The following is a 23,873-nucleotide window of genomic DNA, read 5'->3' on the forward strand; positions in this document are numbered from 1 at the left end:
TGCAGGTGGGGATGCAATGGGAATCCCTGTTCTCATTGCTGGGAGGGAGCAGTCTCATAGGTGCTCCGAGCGCCCCTGCCCCACAGAGCAGGCTGACCCCCGAGGAGGATGCTGGTGCTGGGCACAGCCCATGTCAGGGCTCTCTGTGTGAGGTTTGCAGAGAACACAGGCACTGGTGGCTAGGATGTCATGGCAGGTACAGCAACATCCAGAAAAGGGTAAGGAGAAATGCCTCATTCATTTCTGACTCACAGCTGACAGCCCCTGATCCCTCCCTCTCTCCGTCCTCAGGCTGGAGAAGTCTCCTCCTCACCCTTACCCTCCTGCCTGCTCTCCCTCCCACGGAAACCAAGGGGAAAGCGGTAAAAAATATTTTCAGCAACTCCTGCCTCTGGACCGTGGCCTCTCTCGGCTGCTAGGTTCTCCTTCCCTACTTTCTTGTTTCCTTCGATCCAGCTCAATGGTAATCTGAACCAAGAACAATGAGGCTGCGAGACTTTCTATTCACTTTGCTGCTCCCAGCCAGCTTCCTAGGGAGGGGCTCATGGGCTCAGCGCCCAGTAATCACCACCCGGGTTGCAAATGCAGAAGGTAAGTCCGAGCTGCTGCCCAGGGTGGTTTTCTTCCCCTGGATCTTAAGATAAGTTTGCTTCCTGGACAGACTTCTCTGCTGCTGCACACAGCTGCAGCTTTGTTGGCGCGTTTGGTGGAATAGTTGTGTTTGCCAGGGAGAGCAACGTAGGATCAGAAAGATTCTACAAGACATATACACTTTAAAAGGTTTTTGGCTCTTTCTCCTTGATTCTGTCTTGTCAGATCTTACCAGTAGCACGGGGATGCAGGAGTGGGGGATAACAGATGATACAAGTTTATCTTTGTGAAACATTTTGATTTTGACACTGGCTGTTAAGGGACGCTTTCATTTTTTCTCTCCTTTGCAATGATATTTGTGCTAGAATATGCCAGAAAATCATTAATTTCTCGTTGTATTAATTGCTATTGTGTTTTGGTTTTATTTTTTAAGTGTTTGCTGCAGCTGCATGTGATTTTACACAATAACTAGTATTGGTATTGCAAAGATATCCTTTGAATGTAAATGGAAAAGGATGTATAGGAAACTGTTAAACCCTGCAAAGCGTTGTTTTCTGAGTATGTGCTCGGTCCAGCTTACACTTGATGATGAACCAGAAATGAGCAACCTCACCCATCTGTGCGTACTTGTGTGTCTTGAGTGGGGTTGAGATGTGACAGTGGTTCTCTGGGTGCAGGCACTGGGAGGGGAGCTGGGTGCAGATGTGCAGGGAGCTCAGGTTTGAGAGGTGATGCACTGGGGCCACCTGCCCACTCCTCCCTCCCCACTTCTTCCCAGACTGCCCTGTGGACCTGTTCTTCGTCCTGGACACCTCTGAGAGTGTCGCCCTGAGAGTGAAGCCCTTTGGGGACCTGGTTGCCCAAGTGAAAGATTTCACCAACCGGTTCATTGATAAGCTGACAAACAGGTACACCTCCTGGGGTTTGGTCCAGGCTGCTTTAGGGATGGTGCTGGACGGGATGCTGAGACTACCTTGTGTGACCATCAAGGAGAGAGAGGAAGAAAGCAGGGATGCCAGAGAGGGGGTGGGAGCGTCTCCTCCCTCTACCGGTCTGTGTCGCCCTGTTTCTGCCCTATCCATGCTGAGGCCGGCACTGTGCCTTTAGCAGGGCTGTCTGCATCCGTCCTCCAGAAAGCAAGGGCTTTTCCTGGAGTGGCAGATGCAACACCCCAGCCCCACCACCTCTGGCTGACTGGGTGGCTATTCTATAATGCCAAAGCAATGTTGATACCCATGCCATCAGCTGCTAAGGCCCAGGACAACCCAGGTGCTTGAGTGATAGCAGGGCACCTCTGATGTTAAACCCAGCAAACCCTCCCTTGCAACTGGCATCTGCCAGGGACACCCTGCAGCACTGAACCCAGCTTTGGGTGCCCCTTTTCCACCCCAGTGCCCAGCCCTTTATCCGCCACCTCCTCTCTCACCATTGCAGCCACCAACCCTGGTTTGATCCTGTCTTTCCCAGGGTGAGGTCACCCAGGGATACCCAGGAGCACCAAAGCTCCCAGATCCAGAACGGGTGATGCTGGGAAGGGCTGCAGGCAGAGGCCATGGCTTGCCTGCTGGTGGGACATCCTGGGATATGTGGGAACACCACAAGTCCTAAAGGCGCATGGATCTTGCTGAGGCCCTAAGGACAGCAGGAAATATGTGCTGTTTGCCAGAGGGGCGCCGGGGCGATGCCCCAGTGCTGCATGAGCTGGAGAGGCAAGGCCTGCATCTCAAAACAGGTGGAAGGGGGTTAACAGATCACCTGCCCATTGCCCAGGCAGGAGAGCTACTTTACAAGGTGTTGAGTGGCCACTAGAAGCCTTGTGCTTCAGAACAGCCTGCCAGGCCTCCATCAGTGCAGCATGACTCTCTCCTAAGCAAGACTCAGGGCTTTGTCCAAAGCCTCTGCTGCATGTGGAGAGATGGACAGGCCTCCTGAGCCTATGCCAAAACCCGTGTGCCCTACCTGTGCTGGAGACACGTCTCTGCAAGCACTGTGCCAGCCACACACAGCATGTGTAGTGTGGTTCATCCAGGTGATGGTGAGGCAACTGGCAGATGTGGGGCGGAGGGAATGGCATTAGGCAATGCTCAGGTGGCTTTAGGAAAGGTCCTGCTGGGCAGAGAGAAGATGAGCTTGGGGAAGCAAGAGAGCTGTGCAACCCCATCCCTTTGAGATTGTCCCTGACATCCTGAAAAGACTATTTTTGGGGCACTGACCGAAGCAGAGGGAGTTGTGATGCCTCTGTCCCAGGGAGTCACAGGTGCAGGCTGTGTCAGTGCACAGGACAGGGCTTCAACACACACTCATCTGTCTCAGTCGGAGCATCCTTCAGAGGGAGGCGTCCCTCTTTATTTTAACATATCCAGCAGTGGAAAACTCACTGCAGTCCTGGATGGGGTGTTTCAGCAGTTACCTGCCTTACAGACACACACCTGGCTGTCTGGCTCAGCCTCTCCTGCTCAGCTCCAGCCACTGCAGCCTGGTACCTCTTTGCGAAGCCTCTCTACCACACTGTCTGACCTCTCTGGACACCACCAGCAGCACACCTGTGCCCTTCCACCTGCTGGACAAACTGACTGCTCCCAAGGCTGGTCTTTGCATGTGAAGCACACCCCAGCCTTGCAGGGCAGCAGGAAGCCCTAGCAAAGCCCTGCAATGTTTGGCAGAGGGTTTGCGTTTTGCATGGCAGGCCAGTGCATGTGAAGCGGAGGTGGTGGCAGGGAGCGGATGAAGGTGCTGAAAGCCCATGTCCTGGTGTGTCCGTGCAGGTACTACCGCTGCGACCGCAACCTGGTGTGGAATGCCGGGGCGCTGCACTACAGTGATGAGGTCGTGCTCATCAAAAGCCTCACCTCAATGCCCAGCGGCCGGAACGAGCTGAAAAACAGCGTCTCGGCTGTGAACTACATCGGGAAGGGCACCTACACTGACTGCGCCATAAAGCGAGGCATCGAGGAGCTACTCATTGGGTAAGGCTGTGGGGGTAGAGAGGTCTGATGCTGGTGGTATGGCTGTGGTGGATGGAGGTTGGAAGCATCTGGGTTAGGATGTCCCTGTGTGTTGTGCAGAGCTGTCCCCAAGCTAGGAGAGGAGATCATCTGGGTATGAAATAGGCACAGGGGTGGCAGGTTACTAGTGCCCAGCTTTAGTGGAATGAAGCATTGCCCTGAGCACTGGCTGGGGCACTGCCTGGGGTGAGTGGCCAGAGGTCCCCAAGCCACTCCTCTCCAGCTAAATCTGCTGAATCCTTGAAATGTTAAATCCTGCGTTTAAATCCTTGCAGTGGCTCCCATCACAAGGAGAACAAATACCTGATCGTGGTGACTGATGGACACCCCTTGGAAGGGTACAAGGAGCCCTGTGGAGGCCTGGATGATGCTGCTAATGAAGCCAAACATTTGGGGATCAAAGTGTTCTCTGTCGCCATCTCCCCCAACCACCTGGTAGGAAACATGGGGAGGGGATGCTCCCTGCAGGGATCCTGAGTGAGACAACAGGACCCCCAGAATGGCAAAGGAGGCTCTGAGTGCCCTTCAGAGCCCCTCGCTGGAGGGAGGATTGCGGGTCCCTAGGGTGGTCTCTGGGGATGGGTCCTGTGTGGGTACCCACAGGTCTCACTCTGCCCTCCCTACCCCCAACCCTAGGACCAGCGGCTCAATATCATTGCCACGGACCATGCCTACCGCCGCAACTTCACCGCCACCAGCCTGAAGCCAACCCGGGAGCTTGATGTGGAGGAAACCATCAACACCATTATCGACATGATTGTGAGTACTGCCTGTGCCCCGTGACCAGCCCACCCCTCCCCGGGCTCACCTGTCCCACTTAAATCTCATCTCTTTGCTTTTTTGTCTTGCAGAAAGTTAACACGGAGCAATCGGTGAGTGTCCCCCAGAGCCTTGCTCCCCACAGTCCTGTGCCTGAGCCTGTCCCCTGTGGGTCACCCACAGCCCAGCAGGGGCTTGGTGGCACAGCCCTGCCCTGCAGACAGCCCCTGTCAGCCTGGGGAGCTCCCCCTGGCAGGGTGCAGCCTGGCCCTGGTGCTGCCCACTGCCTCTAATGCTGTTGTCTCCTTCTCTTTGGGCAGTGCTGCTCCTTCGAGTGCCAGGTGAGTTGGGCTTTGGAAGCCCCACCATCCCCTCCCCTTGTATCCCCATGGCTCCAGGTGGTGGCTTGGTGGCTGATCTAACCCATATCTCTCTCCTGTAGCCTCCCCGAGGGCCACCCGGGCCTCCTGGTGACCCAGGCAATGAGGTGAGCGACCAGCCATGGTGTGGTAGTGGGCTGGTGGGATGGGCTCACTTGGGAATGCTCAGAGATCTGTGGGGCATGTGTCCTCAGCACCCCACCACTGTCCCATGGAGAGATGGATGAGGACCCACACTGTGCTCCCATGCATCCAGCATCATCTGCTCCCCATACCCATGGATCATTGCTGCTACCTGCTCTCCTTTCAACAGGTCACTGTTCTGTTCCTGGGGATGATAAACTAACTTTATTTCTGTCCTGTATTGCAGGGAGAAAGAGGCAAGCCAGGTCTTCCTGGCCAGAAAGGAGAGGCTGGAGACCCCGTAAGTAAAGGACCAGCCCCGTTGATGCTGCACAGGGGCTATTTTTCAGCCACTTCTGGCCAGACCTCTTTGATGCATCCTCCCCAGCCCTTGCCCCTGCATCACCCTGTTTCCATGTAGTGTCACAGCCAGCTGTCCCCCTCCGCAGCCACCCTGCTGAGCAGTGGCTCCTGGTGGGCAGTGGGGTGGCCCCCTCCTCTGTTGCTACAAGGCTTTCTTGTTCCTCACCTAAAATAGCCGTTTCTCTTGGAGGACACATCTCTGACTCATGTGTGCCAGCCCAAGGGTGGACTCTGGGCTCCCTCCTGCGTCCTCTGACACAACAAGCACACCAGTGTTACTGGGAAACCTTTGGTATATAATAAGCTAATAGCATGAGGAAACTCTTTCCCTCCTCCTCCCTCTTTCTTTTTTTTTTTTTTTTTCTACTAAATGCACTTATTTTTGGGAGGTGCGTTTCTCCCACTCATGTGAGTGTGCAGTTACTCAGCTTGTGCATTCCCAATTGGAAAATCGGATGTCATGCACACACAGATTTTTCCTTCCCTTTCATCCCAAATGATGTGTCCCCAAATGCCCCATTTCCCTCATCCCCAGGAAGGGCTGGAGATGGTGGAGGTGAAGGCAGGTGCCCTCTGCCCTTCACAATGGCCCTGTGCCCAGAGACAAGAAATGGAATTATGGGGGAGCTTCCTGTGGGAGGGTATGGCAGCTGGGGCAAACTGCCCCATGCTGATAGTGGTGACAGTATCTGCCTTCATAACACCATGTTTCTGTCCTCTAGGGCAGGCCAGGAGACATGGGACCTGTTGGCTACCAAGGAATGAAGGTATATGGGGCTGCAGGGTGATGGGCATGGTTCTTAGATGGACCACAGACTTTGTGCTGCATGTTCTCATTCTGATTTCCTCTCTCCTTTCGTCTCTAGGGTGACAAAGGAAGTCGAGGAGAAAAGGTGAGGATGATGAGGATGTCAGGGGAAGAACTCTGTGTCCCTCTGCTTGGTTAGCCCAGGCTGCAGCTGCCGGGTGTTGGGGTCTGGTAGGTGCCTGTGCATCTGTCCCTCCTGCCAGCCCTGCCCGTGCCAGGAGCAGGGATCCCTTGGGATCAGCCAGTTTGCTGCTGACACAGCCTTGGGCTTCGGATGAACACTCTGCAATGGGCACAGCCGGGCAAAACACGAGGGACCGAAAGTGTGCAGGGCCATGGTGAATGTCTGCACCCCCAGACTGAGCTGGCATGGGGACCGCAGCACGGTGAGGGGATGGATCTGCTCTGCACAGGGGCCTAACATGTCTCTCTTTCCCTTTGCAGGGCTCTAGAGGAGCCAAAGGAGCCAAGGTCAGTCTCTGCTTTTGTACCATTTATTCTTTCTGGTTGACACCTGGGGATAGAATGGTCTTTGGAAATCCCTTCTTCATGGTCCCTATTCTCTCTTTTAGGGTGAGAAAGGCAAGCGTGGAATCGATGGCATTGATGGCATGAAGGTAAATTCCCACTCTGGGGCAGTCTGTTTAGCCTGAGAACCCTGGCTTTTGCCCATCCAAAACCATCGTGGGGTGCAGGAACAAAGGCAGTGTCCCACATGGGGCAGTGGGGCTCCCCTCCTGCAGGGCCATCCATCTGCTGGCCAGGGACAGGGCTGGGATGTCCCTTTTTTTGGGGCTCTGGGATGATGGATGGAGTCTTCCCATGGGCACCACTCACGGAGACCCCTGCTTTGTCTCTCTGACAGGGTGAAGCTGGATACCCTGGGTTACCTGGCTGCAAAGGCTCACCTGGATTTGATGTATGTACCCCAGCGGTGCCCCTTGCACATGTGCTGCCAGTCTGCTGTAATGGCATGTGGAAACAGGGGGCTCCCAAAAAAGGGGAGCTGTGGGAGGAAGTGGCTGCTCTTGGACATGTGCCTCTAGACATGCAATGCTCATCCCAGGTGTGGCATTTCGAGGTGTCCATGGGGCAGTCTGACTTGTCCTCACCTGGAAGCTGTCCCCCACTGCATGTGCCTGCCTGGGAAGCTGCAGGAACATTGGCAGGAGGCTCTTCAGCACAGGGAACTTGGCAAAGAAGAGCTCAGTGCCAGACAGGCAAGGCCAGAATCAACCAATGTCAGTCTGCTGTGACCAGCCACTCAGAAATATTGTGTTGCTTGCACAGCTCACAGTGCAAGAGTGCCATGACATCCCCACCATTGCTCCCAAGCACACATGCCTCCTGTCCTTCCTGCTGGGATGCTCAGTCCATGCCTGATTTCTTACAGATAGCGATGCTGGCTTGGTTTTCAGTAATACTACCTTTGTTTTCAACAGGGAGCTCAAGGCCCACCTGGACCGAAGGGAGATCCTGGTGCTTATGGACCCAAGGGTGGAAAGGTGAGCTGCTCTGATCAGTCCCATGCAGGAGAAGAGGTGCTGATATCCCATATGCCTGCAAGAGGGAAAGGTGGTGATGGACCTGTCGCTGGCCTCCTTGCACTGCTTGGGAGCAAGCCTGTGCTTGAGGACATTGCACGTCACCCACAGTAAGATCTGGCCAGTGTGACTCCCAGTGTGCTTGAGGTTAGCGGATGCCCACAAGCCTGGCATATGAGCATCCCTGAGATGTTGGGGGGCTGCTGTGAAAGGTGGTTTGCATTGGGCAAGTGGAGTGGTGGAGGGATCTGCCTGAGGATGTGGAGCTCCCAGGGGAGGGATAGCAGCCCACAAAGGGGCTTGGGGTGCACAGAGGCTCATGATGCCTCTGCACCATGGGAGGCAAAATCCACGGCTGGATGCAGTCTTGACAATGCCTTGTGTCCTTGCAAAGGGGGAGCCTGGAGATGACGGAAAACCTGGCCGGCAGGGCATTCCCGGCAGCCCTGGAGAGAAGGTGAGTGAAACACCTGTGTCGGAGCATCCTCAGCCCTCTGCCAGAGGGGGAGGCATCCTCTTTGCCAGCCTTGACTCAGAAGCAGAGCTTGCCCAAGAGCACAGGGCTTTGCTCCAAAACCTGCTGACTTGTCTCATTTGCACCCCTGTGGCTTGTTCACACAGGGTGCACCTGGAAACCAAGGTGAGCCTGGACCAGCAGGAGAGACTGGCGATGAGGTGAGTCCTCTGCCTGTGATGCCCTCCACGCATGCTTGCCAACCATTCCCACGTCCTGACCCACCCCGTTGTTTCTCTGCAGGGTGCTCCTGGCGCGGATGGTCCTCCTGGAGAACGGGTAAGCGAGGGCACTGCTGCTGGGCACCATGTTGGCAAGGCATGGGCTGGTACCCTGCAGAAGGGGTGGGCTGGAGGTGACCGATGAGGGGAAGGCTTTGTTCCTGTTTGGGAGCAGGTCCTGATCTTGTATTCCCACCATCTCCTTTCAGGGCAGCAATGGAGAAAGAGGCCCCCCAGGCTCGCCAGGTGACCGTGGGCCAAGAGGAGAGCCGGTAACTGCATCCATGGATGGCTTTCAGCATCTGCTTGCAAATGGGGTCATGCTTGGCAGCCAGGGGCTGGAAATAGATGCTGAGTGGCTGACTCCACCAGCCTGTGGGCCAGCAGGCAGGCGCAGAGCCATTACCTACCAGACTTGGGGGGACCTGCCATTATTCCCCAGCAATTGCCCCTTTATGCTGGTAACTAATCATTAAACAACCAGGACCCAAAGGAGGACACGTCTGGCAAGCCAAGGGCAGGTGGAGAGTGGTCAGCCCCTGCCTTGTGGCTCCATAACCAGTTGATGGAGAGCAAAGAGGCAAGATGTCCTGCTCAAGGGCTGTGTGTGGTACCAGTAGCTCAGAGAGGAAGGCCTGGGTGTGGAAGTGGAGGGGGGGGGACACCCTCCCCTTTTGGGTGGGAGTCACTAGGAAAGAATTTTCCTGCCTGCTGGGCTGAGTCACCGAGCGTGAGTGTGGGAAGGACAAGCAGGAGCCCTCAGCAGGCCAGGACAAACATGTGGCAAGCGACAGAGGTGCCACGCACGCCAGGGAGGGACAAGGGGTGCTGCTGCTCAGGGTGGAGACAGCAGGAGCCAGGATGTCCAGGAGCAGCATCCCCGCGGGTGGCCAGCCATGTCCTGGCACTGCTGGGCAGCCGCCACCACTCCTTCCTTGTCTCTGCAGTGGGGACAGCGAGTGTCTACCACCAGCTCAGAGATGGGGGACAGAGGTCTGCCCTGGGAGGGGGGCTGCTGGCAGCCTCCCAATTCCTGTTTAGTGCTCAGGAAGTGGCGCTGTCGCATGTGGTGTGCGGGGCAGATGTGTGCGGGAGATGAAGACAAGCCAGTGTCCTGGGGTTAAATTGTTAAGCAGATGATGAGCTGCTTCCTTCCAAGTTGTAGTCCAAGCACGAGGCTGCATAATCTTGCCAGAAACGTCTCCGCTGGCACTTGGGGCCCTTTGGAAGTTGTGTTTTTTATTTACTGTTTGGCTTAGGCATGTGGAAGCTTCTAGCTTGCAAACAGCAGCTTTTGCTCGCCAAGTTTTCAACTGTTTTCCTTAAAGTTTTAAGTCAGGTGTGATTGTCAAGGGGAAGTTTCTGAGCACATCCCTTCCCTGGGGGCTGCCTGGCCCCAGTGCTGCAGGCAGAGCAGCACCTCATGCAAAGACACTTGTATTGCAGCGCTTGGTGCTGGCTGATCTCAGGAGTGGCTTGGCTGTAAGGTGCAGAGCTCTGTGCTTAGCTGTCCTGCAGCTCTGGAAGGGGTAACGTTCCACTTTGGGAGGGTGGGGGAAAGCTTTGTTTTGAACTGCCAGGCACTTCCAGCAAGCCCTTGGGCTGCAGGGATGGGGGCCATGCCTTCTGGTTCTCATTTTGTCTCCCTGGCTTGCTTGCTCCTGGCTGTGGGTCTAGATGGAGAAGGTGCCCTGGAGCGAGCCTGGGTCTGGCAGACACACTGCCCTGTTGGGATGCAGCTCTGCTGGGCTGGTGGAAGGCTGTGCCTCTCCACACTGGTTAAGTGAAAATGGAACCTAGCCATACCCAGCCCTTGGGCATTTCCTTTTACTGGAGCTGTTGGGGTGCAAGAACACCCAGACTCAGACTTCCCAGGTTATCCTGGGCTGTTAATCCTCTGCAAACAGCCCTAACCCAGCTCAGGGTGCTAAGCAGAGAGGAGAGCGCCAGTGATGAGAGGTGGGCACATCCCTCACCATCTGCTAGCTCATCTCCTTGGGAAATCTCTTAGCTCCACAAGTTTGGCAGGCTGGAGAAAGAAGGGATGGAGGCTGCTAGCCTGGAATTGCTGCCTATGTATAGGGACAGTAGCTCTTCTCCATGCAAGACTACTCAGGGCAGGAGCTGCTCTAGAAAAGCAGCCATGGCTGCAGAGTGTGGCTGGAAAAGCCACTACATGGTTTTGGGGCCAGGGCCACATCTGTGTATCTGCAGAAGCCTTGAAAGATTAATCTCTCCAGTCTTTTGCTTTTCTGGCACAAAATGAGCTGAAACATGTCACTCAGAGGCAAGCGCTCCCATCCTTCAGAACACTGCCTTCTTACGGCTATCTTGGCTTCAAGGTGGCCACACTAGCCTGTCTTTCCCCACACCTCTGATAGTTTCCTACCCAACTCCTGCATCTGCCTCAAGCCTCCTTGTTTGGACAACTGCATTTTTATCCAGCGTGTGCTATCAGTGCTGCATGTCTGCTCCCCATTGCATGCAGGGTCCTTTGCACCCTACACCTGTCCCTCTTTGAGTTTCTCATGCCCTTTGTGTGCCTTTTCAGGGAGAGCCTGGACCACCTGGTGACCAAGGGCGGGAAGGACCCCTCGGACCACCTGGCGACCCGGTAAGAGCTTGGATTAACCTTCTGGATCCCAGGTGGAAGTGGTTAGGACAGTGAGGAGAGTCAGATAAGAGGCTTGACTTGTGCTACAGCATCTTTGGGCAAGTTCTCAGCATCTTCCAGACAAGGTAGCAAAGCTGGTGAAGAGGGGCAGTGATTTCTGGGTGAACCCAGAATATGAAGAGGGCTAAAGTAAAATGGAGACTTGGCTGCTGGGCCGGGGACAGAGCAACCTTCAGGCCATTTCCCAATCCCATGGAAACAGATGTCAACACATCTGACAGATTTGGAAACTGGCAAGTGCAAGCTGCAGCAACGCACAAAATGTTCAGGCCTGGGGCCAGATGCTGCTCACCGTGGTCAGGGGAGTCAATGAGACATCTTGTGTCAGTGAGGATAGCCTGACGAGGCTCCAGCAGTGTCTGTGACACCCTTGGCATCTGCAGACAGAGTCTGCTCAAAGCCAGAATTCCTTAAGTCTGCTTGCTGCAAGGTCTGGCCTTCCTGCTCTGGGGTCTGCTTGTCCTTGTGCACCTCAAGGAACAGATCTCAGACCCCACGGGCTTTCTGGAGAGCAGACCTGGCTACCTTCAGCCTGAGAAAGGCTTTTGTCCCCTGCACAATTAAAGGCTCTTTCTTCCCAAAGACATACCCAGCTCCCAAGTGATAACTCTGGGTCTGGCGGTGTTGCTGGGTTGATCCTCCAGGGCAAAAGCACTGACTGCAAAGACCAACTGCGTCTTTGTACCTGAGCAAGCATGCTTTGACAACAAGCTTGGACAGGGTTCTGTGGGACAATTTCCCTCCTACTCATACCACCAGTTTTGATGGAGCCCAAGATACAGAGAAGTATTAAGATAAACATTCCCACATTGGTGGAGCACATCTTCCAGAGGGGGTGAAGCATGGAGACTAGTGTGGGGACCAAGACAAAACAGCTTTTGAATTCATTTACGGTTGATCAAGTGTTGAAGAGCACTGAAGGAGATCTGGAGTACAGGACAGGCATGAAGGGGCTGCTATTGTGTTCACTTTATCCCCAGCATGGGTGACCCCCACAGCAGACCTACCTCATGCTGCAGGCTGGAGGGAGAACATGCCTGCGCCAGGGTTGTGTTTGCCTGGAGTTGGCATTCCCTCAAGCTTGTTTCATGCTAGTGAACAGCACCAAATTCACACAGGAGGTTTTTCCAGATCCTACTGTCTTTAGATGTGCTGAACTCCTGTTGCAACCAAAGAGTGTCTGGCAGCATCCAGTTTGTTGGGCACTGCTGTGGTGTGAGGTCTCATTTTGGGAGGTGGCCCTGATGGGAAGGCAGCTCTTTGGACATAGATATATAATGGACTGGTGGGTGCTGCAAGCTGACACCAGTGAAAGAAGAACAACCAGAGCCACTCTCCGTGTGGTAGAGGCTCATTCCAGGTTCAAGGCAGAAGGACTGTGCAGAAGTCAATTAAGATGGATATTTGACACAAGCCTGGGAGCCAAAGCTGTGTAAGCATGGTGGGGAGCCAGGCTGGGGTAGATCCTGCCTCCAGCCAGCCTTCACTGGTGGGGATGAGGAAAAAGGGGAAAGAACAGTCTCCTTGCTGCCACTGAGCCTGTGGGACACCAGTTTTCCCTCCCCAGCAATGAACTTGTGTCTAACCCCTGCCAGAGAGGGAAGCATTACAGAAGCACCTCGACCACCTCCCCAGAACAGAGACTGCCCCACCACCTCCACAGCTCCAGGGAGATTACAAAAGCAATTGCAAAGCAAGGATTTTTTTCCATAAGCTGAAGAAGAATGCTTTTGCTAGGCCAAATTAAAAATAAATGTGTAATTGGGCTTGGGTAAGAGTAGGACTTTGGCAAACACAAGTGTTTTTCAAGCCATGTTATCTGCAAGCTCTGGATCTTGGAGCGTATTTCTCTTGGCAAGGGGAAAGGGCTCCCACTAACCTGTGACTCCCTTTCATCCTCTTTCTATCCGAGACAAACAAAGGGTCAGTGTACTCTTTCCCTGATCCTCATGGGCAGGTTTGGTGGTCCCTCTCTCTTTCTGGCCTTGGTGCCTGTCCCTCTTGCAGTTCTTTTTGCACCCAGAAAAGTAACGGACAGGGAGCTGCTGAAGATTTCCCAATCCAAAATCCTGCATCTTCAGAAACTCCTCCATGGCCATGAGGGATTTGCACTGTGTGCTGCAGTGAGGACAAGCATGGCCAGTGCAAGCCAAGGGTGCTGTGGATCCAGCTTTGGCTGACGTGAGCGATCATGAGTTCTGTCTCTCCTTCCCAGCTTTCTCTCCTCTGGGCTTTTGTGCAAATATAAGGTCACATGCCCTTGAGCAGTTTAGTGCTCTGCGCTGTACAGCTTTAAGTCCTTTGCACCCACCTGTGCACCTTTCCTTGGAAGAAGAGTGCATGCAGTGTGCATGGACGTTTGGCACCAGCTTCTCCCAGCTGCTGTCATGCGAAGAGGGAGCAGAGGTGACAGCTAGAAGGGATTACAGCTTCCTCAGCTTTTGAGTGGTGAGTAAGTGCAGAGCTGGGCTAGGCTGAGCCACCACACTGAGGCAGCTCCCAAAAAACCCTCAGAGATTCTGATGATGCACTGAAAATATGGAGGAGGCTCTTGGGCATGTGCTGCTGAAGCCCAGATATCACTGAGCAGGTGTTGCCTTCTGCCTACCAGGAGCCTGCAGTCATGCAGCCCATCATAGTCAATGTTTCAGAGGTCAGGAGTCTTGAACTGGCATTCCTGCTGCCTGCAGCAGCGGTGATGAAGAGCACAGTTTGTCATTGCTTGCTCGCTCCCAGCTCCCACCACAGCTTGCTCTCTGCCTTCCCTCTCCCCACCTCTGTCATCTCCATTGCCCGGGGACTGGCTTCACACCCAGCTCAACATGAGCTGCTGCCTTGCTCCAGTGTTCAGAGCTGCAGGCAAGAACATCATTACCCAATAGTTACCCACCATCATTACCAATCTCCTGGCAAGCAAACTCCATCAAGGGCTGTTGGCACTGAGCAGAAGGTGGAGGGGCTCCCTTGGGCATCTTTTGGAGCTCTTGGAGAAAAAAAATCCCCCCTCCCACCTCCTCTCTTGTCTCTGACTGTCTCTGGCCATCCCTGCAGCTGATGAAGTGAGAGGCCTCTGCCCAGATGGGATGTGGCAGAGTGACAGCTCTTGTCTGCTCCACCACATGCTGCCAGAGCTCCTGAGGACAAACTCCTTGGAGCCACAGAAGGGCCTCTACAAGCCCGGCTGTGACCCAGACATGTCTGAGCTCCGAGGCATGGGGAGGACTATGTGGAGGAGGAGGTCTGTGTCACCTTCAGGGTGACATGCTCTACCAAGGACACTTCTCTACCCTGAGGGCACCTCTGTCACAGCTGATGAGATGCCACTGTGCAACCCAGCTGTGCTTTTCTGCTAGAAAGCATCACCCCTGCCTCCCTGGTCTTCTTCCTCACCAGACCCAAGTGTGGAGATCAAGGATGGCTTCCAGGCCTTGGAGGTTCTGTTCAGAGGCTGCTCCCTCCTGCAGCCCGGCTGCTGCTGAGAGCACAAGATGTTCAACCTGTGCCTGCAGTGTCACACCTTGGCCCAGAAAGCTTCTTGTTTTGGCTGGTGCTCAGTAGGGATATGGCCACGGCTGCCTCTGATGGGGCTTTGCAGTGCAAGGGGGATGTAAGCCAGCCTGGGGAGCTGCTGCCTGTGCAGGCAGGAGTTGGTGGGGGGCACAGGAGGAGCTGGGCACAGCTCCTGAAGCATCTTCTCCCTGCCTTAATCCCCATCAATAGGTCCTTTCTTGTGAGTCTGGCTGAGGTGGAGGTGACTCACTGATGGGTACCAGAGCATGAGGTGGATGCCTCCACCCATCATACATGAAATTAAGGGACCAGCCCTTCAGGGCAGGAGTGGCAACAAGACAAAAATCCCTATTGTGAGAGCTCTTTGTGTTTCCCCAGGGCGAGGCTGGACCTCCAGGACCCAAGGGCTACAGGGGCGACGATGGCCCCCGTGGCAGTGAGGTAAGTGCTGCTTCATCACCGCATTTTCTGGGGGAAGGAATGAAGGAAAGACCAGGATATGCTGCCTGTTAAGGCTGTCCCTAGATCTCTTGGATCTTGGAAACCTGTTGTAGGTACAAACTCAAGTGCTATCTTCTTGATAGATACATCAAGGCATTTTTTCCTGGGTCCTTAAGGCCATGGCTGCCTTTTTCCCAGCCTCCCAGGGGCCATTTCATGGAGAAGGTATAGCCACACCACAATCTGCATGGCTTCCCATCACAGAAGCTGGGGGAGCTGCTCTCTGAGGGCAGCCACCCAAATCTGCCAGCAGATTTGATGCCCAGGGCAGGGAGCAAGCTGAATCCTAAGCCCAGCTGTGGGCTTTGCATTGTTCTTGTATAAACAAAACATCTCCTGTGATGGGCTTGTAGTGGTAGCTGGTTGTTTCAGAAGGCATCATCTTCCCAGCTCAAAGGATAACATGCAATGCTTGGCTGCTGTTTCTTCTCCTTCCAGGGCCCAAAGGGATTGCCTGGAGCACCTGGGCTGCCTGGAGAGCCTGGCCTGATGGGAGAAAGGGTGAGTCCTATTTGTTCAGTGGGATTGCATGTTATGTAGAAAGGATGTACAATGGGCTGGTTCCACACAGGCTGATCCAGCTCACGGAGGAAAGAAATTACATTTGTACACAGCTGAGATGCTAGGAGAACTTGCAAGCAGCCTGCTTTTGAATATGCATTATATCTGCAGGCTTAAAGAGAGGTATTTTGGGGTGTACTTTCCAGAAACAGAGACCTGATACTGCTAAGTCTGTTCCCAGCTTGTGGCTATATCCCCAGTCTCTGAGACAGCATCACCCTCTTCTCAGTGGCTGTGCAGATTGCAAACAGCAAGATTGCCTTTTTTACCTGTCTGCACCAATGTCCAGCCTACCAGCCACATGTTTCCTGCACAGATATTTTGCTGTGGAGATAAACTGTCCAAGGAGGTCAGGATCCTGCTGCTGTGCTATATAAGGGGTCTGTTCTTCATTATCTCACATATTTTTCCCTTCCATACCAGGGGGAGGATGGCCCTTCTGGGAATGGCACAATTGGATTCCCGGGCGCCCCTGTAAGTTGGGTTTTTTTTGTGCTGCTTTGAAACTGTAAGACCATTATTTCTGTTTGTCAGACCTAACATGCTTCCTTTCTTTCGTCCCCAGGGGCAGCAAGGAGACAGAGGTGACCCTGGCATTAATGTAAGTGTGTTGCTTCCTCACATATACAACAGAAATTGCCCTGGCCAGTGGTTTGGCTCCTAGAACCTCTCCATCAGCTGCATGATGAAATGGGCTCCCTGAAGCAGCCTGGTCCTTCAAAGCCCTCTTTTCCTTCTGCCTGCCTCTCCTTGCGATGGATGCTTCTGGTGGAAGTGTCCTGCCTTGGTGCACTGGTGGTAACAACCAAGGGCAGCAGCCTGTCCTGGGTGGTCTCTGCAGCTCTGGAGCCAGAGTTTGGGGTTGGAATTGCCACCAAGGGGGAGCCGGATGGTGCTGTAACAGTGAAAGGCACCTAAGATGCTCAGTCCCTCAGTAGCACTGCAATTTAGTGCTAGGGAGCCTATATGCTGCTCTTTGCCCTCCTCTCACACCAGCTCTCACAAGGTCACTGTGTGCCAGCACCAACTTCACTGTGCTAACAGCTGTCCATGAAGGAGTCTCTTCTCTACTATTTTTCAGGGAACAAAAGGCTATGTTGGCCCTAAAGGTGATGAAGGAGAAGCTGGAGACCCTGGCAATGATGTGAGTTATCCATATAAAGCTGAATCATCTTTCTCTGTGAACACAGTGCAGGAGCTTTGGGCTGGGTCTCTGACGCTACCTTGCCTGTGGGTCAGACCCCATCAGGCTTTGTAAGTCTGCAAGTGCCCTTTACCACTGTGTGGTGTTTGGTGGCAAGGAGAGCTGCCTCCAGAGGTTTGTTTTGTTTCCTACAGCTTACGGGTGGCAAACCTCCAGATGTGTTAGGTTGAGGCGGATATCACCTCTGCAAGGTTTTGTGTGCTTCCAGATAGCACCAATGGTTGCATCTGTGCTGCCCAACTGGGAGATTTTCCCAGTGTCTGTCCCAACTCTCCCAAGCCCTAACTCATTTGGTTGGATGCAGTAATCTCAGATAACATTTTTGTGGTTAAGCAGGGCTCAGCAGACATCTGGAGGGGAAGGTGCTGCATCCTGGCATGTACAGATTTGTGGATGTTGTTTTTGTTTTCATTCCAGAACCCAACCCCTGGTCCCAGGGGCATCAAAGGAGCAAAGGGCCATAGGGGACCTGAAGGCCGCCCGGTAAGCAAGGGAACCTGGCAAGGTTTGCACCGATGAGCGCAGCGTGCTGGACTGACGGAGCTCCCAACAGCAGGGCTCGCTGCAGATGTGCTGTGCTTGGCCCTGCTCACAGCAGGGACAAGGCAGTCTGAAAACCCTCTGCTGCAGCCTGGTACACAGGTCTCAAATCAGGGCAGAAATTACAGGCACTTGTGCATTTCGTGAGCAAAGCGTTCTCATATGATCAGGTTTGTTAAGGGTAAGCAGCCCTTTGGAGTGGCCATCCTGAACCTGAAAACATTCCAGTTTGTAGCCTGGAGGCTGAAGTTAAGGCATCCTCCCAGCAAACGGCATCCATCCATCCCCTGGGTATTGTGGGGGCAATGCCAATCCACATCAAACATGGTCTGTGTGCTTGCTGCCTGCAGCAAGAGCTTGCCTTCACACCTCGGTGGGCATGGCATGTGTGGAAGTGGGTCTCCTTCCCCCCATTGCTGTGCAGCCCTGGGACATCATGCAAGCAGATGTACCTGCTGAAAGCCCAGTGCAGTGGCCAGCAACTGGGAAGCCAAGAGACTCTTCCTAACTCTGTACTGCTTAGAAAGTTATTGGCAGAATATGCCACAGATAGGGCTGGCTGCTCTTGTAACTGTTGTCTCCATGCTTCTGTTTGACAGGGACCACCAGGACCTGTGGGACCTCCAGGACCAGATGTGAGTGGGACAGGAATTTGGGCACTGCCATGCATGGTGGTTCCTGGGAGGGGGTCACTGCTGGAGGAGCCTTGTGCTCTAAAGCTGGGTGGTGGCTGCCCCTTGTTACTGTCACATTGAGTCTCACTGTCCAGATGTCCTTGATGCTAGTTCTCTCTGTAGTGTGGCCCACTTGCACCTCTTTCATTTCCAGATCAGGACCTGCTTTGAGGGCATAAAGCAGCAGTGGGGGTGGTGGGCAGCACCTGGGAGCCAGGAAGCTGCCTTCACTGTAACTCAGGTGTTTATTTACCTCTGTTTTCAGGAATGTGAAATCTTGGACATCATCATGAAGATGTGCTGTGAGTACCATGTGCTGGTCCTCCTACCCCATTTGGCTCCTTGCTGAGCTGGTGTAGCTGCTTTTTCTCTGGGGTCCCAGCAAGCAGGGCCCTCTCAGTGTGCAGAGGGATGCCATGGGCATTGCTGCCCTTCCATGAGTCACATTTAGGTCAATAAGCTGGGGCAGAGGTGGGGGGTCCTCCCTGCAGCTGGGACAGCAACCCAAAAGAGGTAAATATTTGTACGTTGCTGTCCCTTCTCATGACCCAGGGACTTCCAGCTTGATCTCTAGTAGGTTGTACATCGGTATTTCGTTTCTGTGTGTTGCAGACTGGCTTACTGTGTCTGTGGCTCTGTACATACACAAATGCTCATCACGGAAAATATAAGCAAAGTTCTGTAAAGCCTTTGTGTGGACCATCATGCAATGCCTTCTTCTTAAATAGCAGGGCCTGACTTTTCCATTTAGGAAAGACAGATCTGTTTTGGGGTGTCCTGCCATGGGGAGCAGCAGCACACAGGTGCTGCAAAGGGTTTCTGGCTCATGGCCAGTAATGAAGTGCTGGAAGGATGCAGGGTATTTAGAGAGCTGACTCTGAGCTGCATACTCTGGTGATTTACTTAATCCCTCCAAGCTTAGCTTTTATTCTGATTTAAATAAGAATGTATAAGTATGTGCAGAAACAGAGCTCTGCTGCATGCAGTGTTCCAGGTCATGGCATTAAAATCTGAAACAAGAGAGAAATCTCATTATTTCAAACAGGAGGGAAACCTCCATGAGCTTGAATCGTTCAGGCTGGGTCAGGTGTCCTTGGGTTTTTGGAAACACAAACCTGTAGTCTGTATTAGTGCATGAAAAATCCTCGTGTGAAGTGTTTTAACGTTCTCTCTTTCTCTCCCTTCTCCTCTAGCTTGCTGTGGTGAGTGTTACTTGGCAAAGTTGCTGTGCAAATATTTGCCAGCCCTTGTCCTTGCTTGCATCCCTCCCTTTCCCTGCTCCTTGTCTTCTGCTATGGAGACATGGCGAGAGCCTGGGGGGGGAGGACCGAGCATGAGGAAGGCAGGGAGGGCAGCGAGCTCTCCCCGGGGTGCTGTGCAGATTGGAGGCTACTGTGGCTGGGTCCTACCACTGGAGAACTCTTGTCGAGCTGCCCCGTGCCAGCAAACTTCAGGCAGATTTTTCTCCACCCTTTTTGCAGTTGAAAAGGATGTTAGTTAATGGCACACTGTGGTCCAACTCTGTCCTCCTCCTTCCAAATCCTGTGCTTGTCTGCAGAGAAATGTGATTTTTTTTTTCCCCCTCCTCTGACGCTATCCTGATGGGTAGGGTTTGCAGTCCAAAAGCTTGAAGGAAGAGCCAAGGGCACATGATGTCCTTCAGCCATGGGAGAGAGGGGGAGCAAGCTGAGTCAGGCCCTCCAGCCCACCCGTGTCACCTCTGTCCTCCTGGGCTGGGTGAATAGAAGAAGTGAGGAAATGCGTTTTGGAATAATTACTGGGTGTTTTAAGGGTACTCACAGCTTGGAAATGCTATCTGTCTTTGCTGAGCAAAATGCAAATGGAAAAATTAGTAAACTGACTCTCAAGTCTCCTATGCAACTGTTTTGCTACTTTATTTTACACTGTGCTTTGCAGGTAGATAGGGCACAGGCTCCCACCTGGTCAGGACTAACAGCAGACATCATCTGCTTGCTTTGCTGTGCTTTCCTGCAAAACATGATGCTCTGAATGAGCTGCTCAGGCAGAAAACACAAGCCTCTCTGCTCCTGTGCCTTGCTGCAGAGTGCACCTGCGGACCTGTCGACCTCCTCTTCGTGTTGGACAGCTCGGAGAGCATCGGCCTGCAGAACTTCCAAATTGCCAAGGACTTCATCATCAAAGTCATTGACCGCCTGAGCAAGGATGAGCGTGTGAAGGTGAGATTTCCACCAAGTGCCAGGACACGCTTGTGTGCACTTACATGTTTTTCGACGCAAGCAGAAAACCAGGGAGAAGCCTCCACAAGGTTCAGCTTCAAGTGTCTAACTGGGGTGGGTCTTGATTCCTCCCAGATTCCTAAAGTGATGGAGATGAGAGAGCAGTTTGTCCCAAAATATGGGCATTTTGCTCCTTCTGGGCAAAGGGACTCTTCTTTCATGTCCCAGCTCATTAAGTACTTGCCTGATCAATCAGTCTCTCAGTCTTTTCCTTGTCACAATGAGCATTTTGGGTGGCTGTAGCAGGTAAGGCACTGACTGGCTCACTGAACTGGCCCCCATGTGCATCTGCTCCTACTGGAGCCCCTATTGTCTGGAATAAGGCAGATGAGAGATGGCAGAGCCTGCTGTGAAGGTGTTCGGTATGAAACCATCAGCAGGATTTCTGACTTCTCCAGGACCCCTGAAGGGATCTTGCCCTAACTGGCTTCTGCTTTTTCCAACAGTTTGAACCTGGGGAGTCCCGTGTGGGTGTTGTGCAGTACAGCCACGACAACACGCAAGAGCTGGTGGCCATGGGAGATGCCAACATAGACAACATTGGTGCACTCAAACAGTGAGTCTGTGGGGTCTTGGCACGTTGTGCAGAGACCTGACCCAGGGACACTTACTCACCTCCTATCCTCTGTCTCCAGACTGGCAGCTCCTGCAACGGCAAGGATGCTCAGTGTTCTTTAGTGGGAAGTAGCAGTTGGTGGCATTGTAGGTGGTGCTGAGGCCAAAGCCCCGTGCAGGGATGTTACACTGCCTCACAAGCGTGTCAGTGAGATACAGGTTCCCAAGGGCTCTTTCAGCATTCCTGAGGCAGGGCTTGTGGGCTCACTGGTGTCTGTGCTTGCAGGGCAGTCAAGAACCTGAAATGGATTGCTGGGGGCACCTACACTGGAGAAGCCTTGCAGTTCACCAGGGACAACCTGCTGCGGAGATTCACCTCTGACAAGCGCGTTGCCATCGTCATCACGGATGGACGCTCTGACACTCTGCGGGACCCTACCCCACTCAGCTCCCTGTGCGACGTCACCCCGGTGAGGGCACAGGGGAAGCATCCTGCCTGCAGGGAACCCCCTCACAGCAGCTGCGCATCAGAGTAGTGCAGGGTCTCTGGGGGTCTCCATGGCTTTGTTACTCAAGGCTAGGGTGGGGGGGACACAGGTCACTAGAAGCACTCTCACAAGGTGACAGACACGGATGAACAGACAGTGATGAACCTTAACTTTCTTGTAGGTGGTTTCTCTTGGAATAGGCGACATTTTCCGGAACCCCCCAAATCCAGATCATCTGAATGACATTGCTTGTTTAAGCAGACCTACCAGGCCAGGACTGTCTATTCAAAGGGACAACTACGCTGAGCTCCTGGATGACACCTTCCTGCAGAACATCACCTCTTATGTGTGCCAAGGTGGGTGAGAGGTTGTGGTTGGAGGCAATAAGGAAGGTAGGGAGGATTGCCTCAGCCAAAGGGTGAGGGAGGGGTGCCCTTGCCTTCCCACAGTCATGTTCTTAAGGCATTGAGGGAAGAGAACAGCATTCAAGATATAGTTAAATAAGGGACAAAGACATCTTATGTCTCAGAACACTTTGCAGCCTGGTGCAGTTCCTCTCCTGCTGCAGGACACCTCTGTCCACAGTATTATTCAAGCATGCACCTCTGTGTTTTCTGGTGCACATTTATAGCCTTTGCACAGCATCTTGTATGATATGTCTGTGACTCAGGTGAGTGTTTGTCCCTTCTGTGGCAAGCTATAGGAGAAGTGGTTTTCCTGGTTCAGCTGGTGATGTTATTCTTTCTGATTTTCGTATACAGAGAAGAAATGTCCGGACTATACCTGCCCAAGTGAGTATTGACTCGTCCTGCCACATGAAGGGGTTGTGGGTGCTGTGGTGGAGGAAATAGGAGTTTGTGGGAATGCATAGCTTGGAGACCTCTTGCAACAGGGAGGCTCCTGGGCTGGAGAATGGAGGAAGCCTTGTCAGAAATTCGTAGTGTCTCTCACATATACACCAGCCCAAGGCATCTTGGAGAAAGCCTAGACAGTTGTTTCCCTGGCATCTCAAACCTAGAGAGGAGACTGTGCCAGATTTTAGCCCTCACAGGCTGTAGCTGAGGGAGGTAATGAGATCAACTGCTATTTGGTGGTGGAAGCATGAGAAAAATCAGCACCATGGCAGGGATATTTGAGAAAGGTGCTTGAAAAGTGAGTACAGGGGGGAATTTGTTGGGGTACACCTCCAAGTCAGAAGTGTATGCAGCCCTCAGACTCCTCATGGAAAGAAGCCAGCCTTGGGAGACAAAGTGTTTCCCCAGACATGTGAGGGGACAGCATTGTATTTAAGCAACAAGAGTCACGAAATTACCTAAGCCAGATAAGTACCTGTAATGCAGCCTGTCCTAAACCAAATACAAGATGGAATGAAAGGGTAAAAGGACAAGTGTAGGACAGCACTGGGGTAGGGGAAACCAAGCTAATACCCACAGACTGGAGATTTCCCCAGTCTGACAAGGCAGGAAGCCAGTGAGACAGCCAGTGATTTCACTGTCTTTCCATGGAGGAGAAATGCAGAGTAACTAGCCCTGGGCCTTTCCCCTTGCAGTCACCTTCACTGGGCTGGCGGACATCACGCTACTGGTGGACAGTTCCACCAGTGTGGGAAGCAAGAACTTTGAGACCACCAAGAAGTTCGTGAAGCGGCTGGCAGAGCGGTTCCTGGAGGCCGGCAAGCCTGCTGACGACTCCGTGCGCGTCTCAGTTGTCCAGTACAGCGGCAGGAACCAGCAGAAGGTGGAAGCTCAGTTCCAGCACAACTACACGGTCATCGCCAAAGCCATCGACAACATGGAGTACATTAACGACGCCACGGATGTCAACGCCGCTCTGCGGTACGTCACGGGCCTGTACCAGCGATCTTCCCGTGCTGGGGCGAAGAAGAGGGTGCTGCTGTTTTCTGATGGCAACTCTCAAGGGATTACGGCGAGGGCCATTGAGAGGGCTGTGCAGGAAGCTCAGCAGGCTGGCATCGAGATCTATGTGCTGGCAGTGGGCAGCCAAGCCAACGAGCCCAACATCCGTGTCCTGGTCACGGGGAAGAGTGCCGATTACGATGTGGTCTACGGTGAGCGCCACCTCTTCCGTGTGCCTGACTATACGTCTCTGCTGCGTGGTGTCTTCTACCAAACTGTCTCCAGGAAGATAGCTGTTGACTGAGTGTCTGGGTGGGTTTCTGCCAAGGCCATGCCTTCTTCTGTCTTGCCTAAAAATGAAAACCAACAAAACAGAAAATTAGCAGTATTCTTGACCAATCTGAGGAATTTGCATCTGTGCAGATAGCCTGGCTGGGTAGAGTCCCCTTCCTTCTCCCCCTGCTTCATCACCTGCATCTCTACTTTGTTAGCCTCAAACTTCCCTCCCTGCCCATGACTGCCTCTCCACCCCCACAGCAGGCAAACACAAGCACACTCAGCAGCAGGCCACCAGAACACCAATAACAATCTCATCCCACTGGTTTTTGCCAAAAAAGAATCAGAATGAGGAATTGTGTACCACTAAGAACTAGCCTGGTCTCACAAGGCTGATTTTTGCTCTTTTCAGATTTATTGTTTATTGTTCATTTACGTCTTTCTTTCATACATCACGATGATCCTAAC

At 53.3% G+C, this 23,873-nt stretch overlaps 1 protein-coding gene across 1 annotated transcript; it reads left to right on the forward strand.

The window, feature by feature from the left end:
* Window positions 1–482: 482 nt before the first annotated feature.
* On the forward strand, window positions 483–23,433 carry COL6A1 (collagen type VI alpha 1 chain; the record flags this gene model as incomplete). Its single annotated transcript, XM_080346331.1, has 35 exons — window positions 483–591; window positions 1,370–1,499; window positions 3,357–3,557; window positions 3,872–4,031; window positions 4,233–4,355; window positions 4,448–4,468; window positions 4,676–4,696; window positions 4,798–4,842; window positions 5,106–5,159; window positions 5,944–5,988; window positions 6,088–6,114; window positions 6,474–6,500; window positions 6,602–6,646; window positions 6,895–6,948; window positions 7,472–7,534; window positions 7,968–8,030; window positions 8,195–8,248; window positions 8,331–8,366; window positions 8,518–8,580; window positions 10,860–10,922; window positions 14,871–14,933; window positions 15,432–15,494; window positions 15,978–16,028; window positions 16,120–16,155; window positions 16,636–16,698; window positions 17,176–17,241; window positions 17,898–17,933; window positions 18,238–18,274; window positions 19,166–19,174; window positions 20,037–20,170; window positions 20,677–20,786; window positions 21,072–21,255; window positions 21,455–21,629; window positions 22,035–22,064; window positions 22,823–23,433. 35 exons carry the CDS (start codon window positions 483–485, stop codon window positions 23,431–23,433), a joined length of 3,072 nt encoding a protein of 1,023 aa, XP_080202457.1.
* Window positions 23,434–23,873: the final 440 nt, after the last annotated feature.

Source organism: Nesoenas mayeri (assembly GCF_963082525.1).
Source record: "Nesoenas mayeri genome assembly, chromosome: 6".
Classification (NCBI taxonomy): domain Eukaryota; kingdom Metazoa; phylum Chordata; class Aves; order Columbiformes; family Columbidae; genus Nesoenas; species Nesoenas mayeri.